This window comes from Chionomys nivalis, chromosome 7 (genome assembly GCF_950005125.1).
Source record: "Chionomys nivalis chromosome 7, mChiNiv1.1, whole genome shotgun sequence".
NCBI lineage: Eukaryota > Metazoa > Chordata > Mammalia > Rodentia > Cricetidae > Chionomys > Chionomys nivalis.
This window is the reverse complement of record NC_080092.1, coordinates 41,453,279-41,465,616: the sequence shown is the minus strand read 5'-3', so window position 1 is coordinate 41,465,616 and position 12,338 is coordinate 41,453,279. Positions and strand designations below refer to the sequence as shown.

General features: G+C 43.8%; 1 protein-coding gene across 1 annotated transcript; it reads left to right on the top strand.

Annotated features, from left to right (window-relative positions):
• Positions 1-7,318: 7,318 nt before the first annotated feature.
• Positions 7,319-8,275, top strand: LOC130878187 (olfactory receptor 2B11). Its single transcript, XM_057776012.1, has one exon. It carries the CDS (start codon positions 7,319-7,321, stop codon positions 8,273-8,275), a length of 957 nt encoding a protein of 318 aa, XP_057631995.1.
• The last annotated feature ends 4,063 nt before the right edge of the window (positions 8,276-12,338 follow it).

Here is a 12,338-nt window from a genome sequence, read left to right as displayed (position 1 = left end):
GCCAGGTGAGTATTGGGATTTGAACTCAAGTCTTTTGGAAGAGCAGCAAGCACTCCTAATCACTGAGACATCTCTTCAGCCCATACCAAAGGTACCTCTTTAAGTTAATGAAGAAATAAAAATCTTCCAAGACAAGCACAAACTAAAGCAAGTCATGAGAATGAAGACAGCACTTCAGAAGATAGGTAAAAAAAATTCTATACACAGGAGAAGAAAGGCAGTCACAGAACAAAAGACCATGAAGTGACAAATCCCATGCAACAGACCAATGAGTGAGAACTAATGAAGATTAGACATCATCTAATCCAATAAATCCCTAGTGTGGATATGGGCAAAACAAAAGGATGAACAGTTTGTGAACTTGCCAGATAAAGTAAGTAAAATTACAGATATCATCAAAGTCCTCTCAATAATAATCCAGATGTTAATGTTCTACTCTCCCAAATTAAACCATAAAAACAGGCTGACTGGATAAACACACAAGGTCCAACTATTTGTTACCTGAAGATGACACACCTGATCGGGAAAGACTCACACAGAATGGATGTCAAAGGATGGGATACTATATTCCAAGCAAACAGAGGCCAGAAACAAGGAGTAACCATTCTTGATCTTCTTGATCAAACACAGCAAATATGAGGCTGGAATTGGTTTAAACCAGTACATTTTAATAGAAAATGCAGACCACCAATAAGACACAATGATTGTGAATACTTGTGCCCAAATGTTAGTACTTTAAGTAAACACTGGTCACAAAGGTATAGATAAACCAAGCTTCAATAATAGTGGGTAACTTAAAAATAGAGGTGATGCAGATCAGAACAAAACCAAAACCTTCGAGCTTAAACTGTCTCATACACTAAATGGATGAAACCAACATCTGTGGAACATTGAACACCAAAACTGTAGAATGCACGTCCCACTCAGCATGCACAGACTTTCTCCAAAAGAGAAAACATTCTGGATCATAAATCAGATTTTAACAAATATAAAAGAATTATTTCCTGAGTCTTATCAGATTATAACAGTATAAGACTAGAAGTCAGTAAGAGGAGAAATGGTAGACACTATATGAACACATAGAGATGAGCACCACACTCTTGAAAGTGCAATCATTGACGAAAATCATAGGGAAAAGTTAAAAATTCCTGTAATCCAACATGTTGTGGAGTATTGTTTTAAGCTGTGTTACATTTGTTTATGCTGTGGAACATTTGTTTAATGATGCAAAGATGTGTTGCATTCTTTTATGCTGCATTTGTTTAACTCTGTGAAACTGTGCTACTTTGCCTGCCTAAAACACCTGATTGGTCTAATGAAGAGCTGAATAGCTAATATCAGGGCAGGAGAAAGGATAAGTGAGGCCGGCAGGCAGAGTATAAATAGAAGGAGAAATCTGGGTAGAGGAAGAAAGGTATACAGGATAAAGATAAAAGCCCAGATGCAAAAGATAGACAGGATAATTTAAACTAAGAAAAGCTGTCTAGAAACAAGCCAAGCAAAGGCCAGACATATCATAAGTAAGAATAAGCCTCCTTGTATTCATGTGGGAGCTGGGTGATGGGCCCCCCAAAGGGGAAAGAGTAAAAAGAACCAACTACACAAGTGAAAATGAGACACAGCTTACTGGAACCTTTAGTATACTGCGAGGTCAGTCCAAAGAAGGAAGTTTGTGAGTGCCCATTTCAAAAAGACAATCTCCAGTCAGTGACCTGAAGATGTACCTCAAGGTCTTACAAACAACTAAAAAATATTAATACATGCCAACAAACTTGGGGAAGGATTCTCTGTGACCATCACGGCCAGAAGAGAAGCAATCCTTGGGAGACAGGAAGCCAGTAAAGTTCAACAGGACTAAATAGCCAGGGTTGGTTCAAACTTTGGGAGTCTGATCCTGAGTTATTTATTTGAGACATATTTAAGCATAGGACTATTTGGTAAAAAACTTTCCCGGTGATAATTATTTCAATCCTATGTGCACAAAAACCCAAATATCAGATGTGACACATGCCTTTAATCCCAGCACTTGGTAGGCAGAGGCAGGCGGATCTCTGTGAGTTCAAGACTACCTCAAAACTCTTTGTAAAGTAAATGTGACACCTGCCATAAAGATGGGTTCTATAGATTGACAAGAGAGAGGATCTGGTGTGGTCTTGGCCACACAGATGCACTGAGGTCACCAGGCTACTAACCGTGTCTGCTCCCAGCCTTCTAAGGGAATAACAGGTTGTATATCCCTCCCTTTGAAGGAACATACAAGCCCCTGTGTGTCTAACACTCCTGGTCCTCCTGGTGCTTAATTGAGAACACAAGGACCTCCATGCCCCCTACAATAAATAATCAAGAGATAGGTTCATGAAATGCAGACTAAAGGGCTATGCAAAGACTAGAGGAAACCAAAGGTAGTTTTCTGAAAAGATAGACAAAGCTGGCAAATCCTTATTCTAATTAAGCAAAAGAGAAAAATAATCAGATATATATATTAACATTTTTTATAATTTATTTATTTTATCTTATGTATATTGAGTGTTTTTGCCTGCATGTATATATGTGGACTATGTGTGCATCTAGTAACAAGAGGGGATCAAAAGAGGGTGTTAGATCCCCTGAAACTGGAGTTACAGGCTGCTGTAGAGATACTGGGTCAAATCTGAGTCCTCTGTAGGAGCAACAAGTGCTCTTAACTGTTGAGCCATCTCTTCAGCCCCTACAGTATTTTAACTAGAGGGAAGAAGTAACTGTCTAAAAGCACAGCCAGTCACCATGGTTCCACAGCTAGCTTCTGCTCGCATGGTTTGCTGCTCGTGACTAAGGATTTGCCCTTCAAACTTGGTTCCCATCCAGAGTGTTCATCCCTTCCGTGCAACAAATGGAAGAGGCAGCTCAGACAGCATTAGCCATGAGGAACAAATCTGAACTTGGATTCCTCCGTGCTGGTCACTGTTCTAAGTCCTTTCCAAACCAACTCAATGCTCCCTCTTAATAGGCTTTGGAGAACAAGATTAACGTAAGCTTTGCAAATGGAAATGGAGCACAGTGAGGCTAGGTGAGCTGCCTAGAGACTCAGAGATTGACTTTGGTGCTGAACTAGTTCAGCTTGTTGTCTACCTGAACCACAGGTTACACAAGTCAGTCCCCTACTAGCTTTACAGTGACCTCCTCCCCAACATTAAAGAATTGAAGCAGCCCCATGGCTGTTCCATTTCCTCTGACCTTCTAGGATCCACCATGAGTTGAAAATTCTATAGCTCACACTACATCAGTGATCAGTTAATCCCTTAGACACTAATTAAATAAAACATCAGGGATAACTTCTCAAGCTTATATGCTGTCTGTGTCTGGGGAGAAAGCACAGTGCCTTCCTGGAAAAGAGCGCAGAGGATGAGGTCAAGTTTAACCTGGGGAATAGTTGTAAAGTGTGACATGAGCCTCCTAAGTGTGATAATCACCACCCGGCCACCCTGGCTTCGGCAATAAGCTGCACTGTTTATATAAGTGCAGAAGCAGCTCCATCATATCCAAGTGTCCACAGCACAAGGTTATTGCGATTCTGTAGCCCTCCTGTGGCCAGAGAAAAGCCCAGATGACCTTGAGTCTTTCCAGCAACATGGCAGCAAGGAAAAGTCCTTCCCACCTCCAGACCAAGAGTGAGCTCTCTCCACCTGCTGAGCGCCCAGTTCAGGTAGGCATGAGGTCTCTGCAGATTCATCAAAACAAGCAGTCAGCATCCTCCTAGCCCATCATCTGCATTCGCAGTGACTGCCTTCTTAAGCACTCCTCCCATTGCAGACCAGCACAGGCAACAGAGAATCTCCCTCTCTGAACCAAGTCCTCTGGAGATGCCAGAGAACTATGGAAGGTAAGTGTCAATTTTGGGCTCTGGACAAGCTAGAGTCTGCATCACAGAGAGGGTTTGTGACATCTACTTTGGGATAAGATTATAGGTGGAGGATAACTTGAAGAATGAAGCTTTTGCTTCATTTGAGTGATGCTGGCCAGAACCTGTAATGGTGAGAGTGTGTATTTACTTCGTCACCATACTGGGAATGGCCTAATTTTACTCTGATCAGAGGAAGACTGCCATTGAGCGAGGACACACCCTGCATATCCCCCCTCGTCTTGAAAGAGCACCCATAACATCAGCTACGGAGATGCTGTCATTCACAGCCTTTCGCCAAGGCTCAGTCTCCCAGAGTGTAATCCACTTCGGAAGGCAGGAACTGAGGCCTTGACTTAACTATCCAGACTGAGAAAATTTTAAACTGAATTTTCAGATTGAGTAGAGAACTAGTAAGAAATAAAATCTCAGAGCTGAGTCTGTTTTCTGGAAATTTTACTTACTGCTCCAAATTTGCTTTCCCCTCTTGAAGGGTGAAGTAAGTCACAATTCTATCAGGTCCCAAGGGAATTTCAGCAGCAGTTTTTATGGATGAGATGTAATAGATAAGTAGACAAATGAGTTAATAGATAGTGGATGGATGGATGGATGGATGGATAAATGGATGGACAGGCAGATAAAAATCAAGATCAACTAGAGGACTGTATATCGCACAAAAGATGACACGTGTTGTAAGGGTGTGTCTGCACGTCCTCCCGCAGGTATAGTCTGAGTATTGTCACCAAAACACCCACTGTGTTTCCAACCACTGAAGGAGACGGTCCTTATCACTTGGGGACCTGGATTTCTTAAAGGCATTTTGCTCTTAGAACCTGAGTCTTAGGAAGATGCATTGTAGTGTTTGGGTGCTAGGGAGGGAGTAAAGACTACCCGAAGATCATGTCAGCAAGCTCTGAGGTCTAGACAGGCATGACTTTCCAGGACAGATAGTGCACACCAGCCTTGTGCAGGTAGAACCACTAACACAAGGTCACGGCTGGAAGTGAAAATGAGTAGAACCTCGTTAGAAGTGACCTGGATGCTTCTGAGTCATGGTGGCCAGGGAGAAGTCAGCTGTGGATTAAGAGCAAAAGTATAGATTGGAGTTGGGAATATGGTTAATAGGTGTCGTTTCACAGTGTCGGGCAGTGGGAGTGTGGGGACACACAAAATCACAACCAGAGGCACACGTCTAGAAGAACTCTGCTCCCATGTGACTGTGCCAGATATGGAAATTAATGTGCTTACCCTGGGAGGGAACTTGGATCTCAGAGAACACTTGAGACCACAGGGCGTGTGTTGGTGCAATAGTGACCTGGAGAGCCAGGAAATGCAGAAGCCTAAATGCGTAGAGACTGGAGTGAAAGAGAGAGCTGGCTAACAATAAGTGGTAGCCTGGAACTCAGCTGTTTGGCCCTCAAGGAGGCTGCCACGGACACCATAGGACTGTGATCCCACCACTACCACCATGAATGAAGATGAATCTAGCCTCGGTTTCCAGGGTGAGCCTTAAAACCTGGGTTTTTAAAATGTGCTATGCCCTTTCGTAGTTCACTGTGTTAAAAACTGAGTTCCAGCACTCCCTAGAGATAAATCCTGTTCTCTGAAGTTAGTGCTTTCAAGGATTTTTGATAGAACCATGCAATAATTGAGTGTTTCACAAGCCTACTGGGAACACAAGGTAAAGAACATTAGTTTGGAAAGTGTATACAGAGAATTGGTGACACTCATCTATTTAAACTTTAGGGTTTGGGTTGTTTTCAAATAACAGCAAAGTTATTTGGTATTACATCTGGAAGAGATGTGCTTGCTGCAACATCTAGATTGAAGAGACCTCCATTAATTTTTGGATGTGTGAACAGAGCACATCAAGAATCAAGATGAATATTCTATAAATTAGCTACATGTGAGACTGATTTTCAGCTTTATCCTGAAGCATTGTGTCCCCGTCATGAACTCAAAGGCATATGTCCTTGGGGAATCCCAGGAAGCTGGAACTCTAGAATGACCCTGAAGGAGGCCAGGTAGCAGGCTGTCATGACTGCAGCTGCAAACTGCCTTGACCCTGGGATCAGGTCTTGCAGACAGTAAGTAAGGAATGAAGACCACAGATTCAAGAGTTGAGCACTCCAATCAATGCTATTAGAGAAAACAATAGGAACCCTCGGAGAGTGGGGATTTTTAAGAGGGGAGGCTGTTTAAGTGGCAAGAACTCTGTTTTTGAAATAGTTACAGACAATGGAAACAGAAATGGGTAGGAAGTAAAAAGGTGACTTTTCTCCTGGCATGTAGATGACCAATGCCTCCCCAGCACCAGAGCACTATCACGAGCTAGCACAATTATCAGCATTTGTGAGGCAGAGAGCCTTAGTCCTTATGGCACCCGCACACAGAGGGGCGTTGTCCGTGAAGCATCTTTGGTTGCCATCGGAGGGGTTTTTCCACGTGGTTTGGGTCCCCAGGCACTCAGAGGTTTACTGGAACCAATCCCCAACTGCCGAATTTCACTTTGTCTCCTACTTCAGCCCCATGAATCAGTGATGGCAGCTCACGTGTTCCCTGCTAGTGCTGGCACCCAGAAATCAAACTGACAGTGGGGTATTGCCCCCCCCCACACACACACCATTCTGGTCTTTTGTCAAACAATTCCAATTTTTTTCTTCCATGTTTTTCTTCACAACTGCATTCTCTTGGGTCTCATTAGGGATCAGGAACAAATTAGGAGCTAAAGTATCATATCTCTTGGCTACTCCAGGATTCAGAGAGCCTGGGACCCTGCTATTTTTACTGCTTACATGGGTAATAGGGCTGCCATTGTGAGCAGTTAAAGGACAAGGGCTTCCGAAGTCCTGAGAACCAGAGCATAGCCTCACAGCCACGGGGCCAGGCGTCAGTCACCAGAGGTGGGAAGGCAGTGATCTTATCAAGAGAGTCCCTCCCTGCTTACAAAGCCTGTCTTCCTGCCCTATGTCCCCTCTCTCTCTCTTCTACCCTACCACTATCTCCAGAAGACAAAATGAAAAAAACTGAAGAAAGTGGACCCTTGCCTGTCAGTGCGTTTGTAGAGGAATCAAACATTGCTGTGACAGTAGGAGCTGTGGTAGTCTTGACCAGATTCGAATGAAACCTACATCTGTGTGGAACTCCAGCATGTAAGCCTCTCTATCTTCTCCGATATCTGCAGCTGACGCAGGCCTCCTCCCCACTCCCATGGTAACAGAGGCAGGAGTTGAAGTTTGGAAAGGCTGGCTGGGTGGAGGCTAGAGCAGGAGGGGGGTGCGATGTATATACTGCTGCCCTCACTTCCCCGTCCAGGGGTCTCTGCAGAGTAAGGGGGCAGGCAGACAGCATCAGCCTGAGAAAGAGCAGACATGGAATGAGGAAATCATTGACTCATTCAAACTCTCCTGACTCATCACAGCTGCCAGAAGATGCCTCAGCATGAGAAGTGACAACCAGAGCTACTTCTGGGACCCCCCAAAGGACTTCATCCTCCTGGGCATTTCTGACAGGCCATGGCTGGAGCTCCCACTCTTTGTAGTGCTGCTGGGGTCTTACGTTCTGGCTATGATGGGAAACATCTCCATTATCCTGGTCTCCCAGCTGGATCCCCAGCTTCACAGCCCTATGTACATTTTCCTTAGCCACCTGTCCTTTTTGGACCTCTGCTACACCACCACCACTGTCCCTCAGATGCTGGTCAACATGGGCAGTTCCCGAAAGACCATCAGTTATGGTGGCTGCACCGTGCAGTACGCCATTTTCCACTGGCTGGGCTGCACCGAGTGCATTGTCTTGGCGGCCATGGCCCTGGACCGCTATGTGGCCATCTGTGAGCCGCTCCGGTATGCCCTTATCATGCACCGCCCACTCTGCCAGCAGCTGGTGGCTACGGCCTGGCTCAGTGGTTTTGGCAACTCCCTCGTTCAGGTCATCCTGACAGTGAAGTTGCCTTTCTGTGGGCAGCAGGTACTAAACAACTTCTTCTGTGAGGTGCCAGCCATGATCAAGCTGTCCTGTGCCGATACTACAGTGAATGATGTCACACTGGCCGTGCTGGTGGCCTTCTTCGTGCTAGTCCCTTTGGCCCTCATCCTTCTCTCCTATGGCTTCATTGCTCGGGCAGTGCTGAGGATCCGGTCCTCCAGGGGGCGGCACAAGGCCATCGGGACTTGCTCTTCCCACTTGCTGGTGGTTTCTCTTTTCTACCTTCCTGCCATCTACATGTACCTGCAGCCTCCCTCCAGTTACTCTCAGGAGCAGGGCAAGTTTATCTCCCTCTTCTACTCCATAATCACGCCCACCCTCAACCCTTTCATCTACACCTTGAGGAATAAGGATGTGAAGGGAGCTCTCGGAAGACTCCTGGCGAGGACTGGGAGGCTGTGTGGGAGGTGAAGCTCCGACCTGGGACAAGCTACATAAACTGCAGAACCCTGAGCAAGAACTCAGATGGGGCTATAGCTCAGCAGCAGAGCCCTTGCTTGGCATGTGTGAGGTCCTGAGTTCAACTCCTAGAACTGAGGGAAATGTTTGGAACTATAGGATCTTTGAGAAATTTGAAAGCTTAAAACACACACACACACACACACACACACACACACACACTCTCCATCCCAAAATATTTCCCCTTCTATGTGATGATAATGGTTAATGTTGTGCATCTAAGAGTAAGGTTATTCTCAAAACACAATCTTAAGAAGCCATATAGCTTCAAGAATCATGTAAATGACCTGGTGTTCACCAGTACGTGTTAGACTGCTGGGCTCCAGATTTCCTAGCTCTTTCCTTTTTTCTTCTTCCTGTATTTCCTCTCCTGTTTCTCATTTGTATCTTTTTAAGCCTCTTTCTTCCTTTGCAGTCACTCCAGATGTGCACAATGTGAACCTGACACAGTCTTACCTATAATCAACATCTATCTGTTCTTTATCTTGATAAATACAGTATTTTTCCCAAAATGTCACAAGAAAGACATGACTGCATTTTTCTTTTCTAACCATAGATGATTTTCTTCTTCCTGGATTCAGACTGCCTTTATAGAAAATTTTCCCACCACTGACTGAGAACTGTCTTTCTGCTGTGGGCCTAGAAGAACCCCGCTTAGGGTGCATGGATGGAACAGATAGCTCTAACCTCTCACCTTACAGGTGGGCATATTCCCGTGGAGAATATGGCAACAAATATGATCAATGTAAGAGACAATAAAGCGTCACACAAAAAATTCAAGAGCTTAGCTTGGAGATGTTTAGCTCAGCAATAGAGCTGGTGCATATCCTGGCCCTGGTTTGGATCCCCAGAAGCACATAAAGAACATGGCAAAGGTGATTATTATAGCCACCATTTGTAGAAGGCGTCTGTGATGTTGGAGAACTAGTGAGTGTATGTAAGTACCGATCTGTATGATACTGATCCTCATGACATGATCCCTTTTCCAATTTCCCTTTTCATATAATAATCAATTATTAAAGGTCACAGTGATTGCTCTAATTATTATAGAGTTCTGGTAGCCAAGGAAACTGAGATGCTCACAAACACCCTACTGGCTGCCCTTGGAACGGAGCTATTGCAAGCACCTTGTATTTATTTGTATTTGCTTTTCTTTCTTTTTTATTAAACCATTCTGGAGGTTGTATTTGATTTTAAATTATATGTGTATCTGGGCATGTGTGTGTGAGTGCAGTTGCTCACAGAGGCCAGAGAGGGCATCGGAGTCACTAGAGCTGGAATTGAACTCAAGTCTTCTGCAAGAGCAGCAGGCACTCTCAGCCACAGAGCCCTCCCTCCAGCACCTTGCCGGATCCTTTTATACTTAGTTCTTTGTTTCTGCCCTGCTGCTTCAATGAGATGCTACTAATGCAACCAAGCCTAGCAAATTAACAACAAATGGATGAAAATCAGGAAAAGAAGAAAATTATCTAACAGTAAAGGAAAAGCTTAAATGCAAGTCACAGAGCAGAAAAAAAAAAGTTGATTTAAGAAATGCGAACCATAATTACTGCCCTGGATCCAGGACCACTGTGTTTTTTCCAACGGATTTCCATAGAGCTATCACAGAATAACATAGAAGAGCACAAATCAATGGTACAAATTCGAGCTAAAATTAATAAATCAACCTGGTAAGAATCACCCAAAAAGATAACCAGAGAATCTATCAATACAATGATTTGATCTAACTCTAGGACACTTTTGGGTGTTGAGAATTATGTTTCCCAAAACAGATGTGCTAATTGTCAATCTCACATTCTCTTTACTTTGTGAAGGCTAGGTTTAACAACTTGCTCGGCCACTAGAACTCGGTGAGAGATTCTTTAGATCTTCCTGGACAAGGTTGTAAGTTACCTGGCAACTTTTAGTGATAGTCCTGGGTACCCCGAGTTCCCGAGAAGTCTGTTATCTCTAAGACCAAGCATGCTGGGGAGATTACAAATGAAGGTGATAATCCTGGGTACCCCGAGTTCCCGAGACGTCTCTTATCTGTAAGGCCCACCATGCTGAGGAGATTACAAATGAAGGTGATAGTCCCAGGTACCCTGAGTTCCCGAGAAGTCTGTTATCTGTAAGACTGACCATGCTGGAGAGATTACAAACAAAGGTGATAGTCCCAGGTACCCCAAGTTCCTGAGAAGTCTGTTATCTCTAAGACCAACCATGCTAGGGAGATTACAAACGAAGTGCCATGTGAACCAGTCCAGTCAGCTCTCCAACTCTTGAATGGGGCTGGATCCTCTAACCAGATAATCCCCCAGAACCTGAACAAATTCATGAGTCCTCGAAGATGAAATATAATAAATAGTCATTATTCTCAAGTTCTAGGTGTTGGCATGGGCTGTTAAGCAGCAAAGGTGCCTGGAGCAATAGGGGTCCCTTAGAATATCTATTTTCACAGATACACAATGTCACAGGATAAGCATAGGGGATTTTTAAAAACATTTATTTTATGGATGTTTGCCTATGGAGGTCAAAGAAGGTCCTCTGAAACTGGATTTACAGACAGTTGTGAGCCACCTTGTGGGTGCTGGGTAATGAACCCAGGACCTCTGGAAAAGCAGTCAGTGCTTAACCACTGAGCCATTTTCCAAGTCCTGAGAACTTTTTTTACTTAGAGTTATAAAGTATTTAAATGATTCAACTCACAAGTAAATTAAAACATGTTTACATAACAAACTGATATGTAATAGATATTAAAAAGTGGATTTTGATAACGCATGTCAAATTTTGACAACAGTGAGGTAATGTGTCACAATTCAGGTTACTATGATACAGAAAGCAAATATGTAGATAAATATTCAAAGTCCTAGACTGAGGCTTGGGGTACATACAACTCAATACTAGCATCCAAACACCAGCATTACTGATGCTGCCCCTACAACTACTGCATGTGCGCGTGTGCGTGCGCGCGCGCACACACACACACACACACACACCTAAGCCGGAAAAGAGTTTGCACTGATTTGTGCACCACACAGTTTTCTTTATTAAGTTAGTCTCTCTAGGAAGCTATAGCTCAGTTGGTGCGATGCTCGCCAAGCATCCACAAAGAATGGGTTTGAGCTCCAGCGTCACATAAACCTCGTGGTGGCACAAGCCTGCAATGCTAGCACTGGCGAGGTGGCGTGAGGAGAACCTGAAGTTCAAGGGGGAAAAGTGGGCCATTTTTTAAGCCAGTTTATCCAAAGAGAGTGTTTAGTGGCATGGTTGCTCTGTCCTTGCATAATCTCCTATACTAACAGTTCACCAACCACATTTCCCTAGCAAAGTCTGGAAACATAAAACAATGGACAACATAAAACAATATTTCCACTCTGGGCAATGCTGTATTGTTTAAAAGTTGTTCCTGCTGGGTGGTGGTGGCACACGCCTTTAATCCCAGCACTCAGGAGGCAGAGGCAGGTGGATATCTGTAAGTTTGAGGCCAGCCTGGAGCAAATTCTAGGACAGACTCCAAAGTGACACGGAGAAACCCTGTCTTGAAAAACCAAAAACAAAAAAAGAGATATTTTAAGTATGTAAAGTGATTTATTTTTAGAAGTTTGGACAAATAACTTAAAAGAATTCTAGATACATTTTTAAATTAAGAAAGTAGTACATGCATACAATAAATACAAAATGGATTTTTATAAATCTCTGGACTTTCAGGTAGCTAAATAAAAAACATAACTATTAAAAAATTTTAAAAAATGAGTAGTTACCACAAACTTGCCATCTAGCACACAGCCAGCTACTTACAGAAGACCAAAAACAATGATACGGACAAATGTAAAGAAAACAAGGGGGAGAGACGTGGGGGAAGAAAAAGAAACAGCATGAGAGGAGGACAGGACAGAAATGTTTCTGTGAGTTCGTCCCATGAGGTCACCAAGAGGGAACACCTTGCCAGCTGAGGACGTGATGGAGCTGCATCCTCTGCCATCTTCGCATTACCAGTATTTTCACTGGGGAAACATCCTTGACACCCACACGA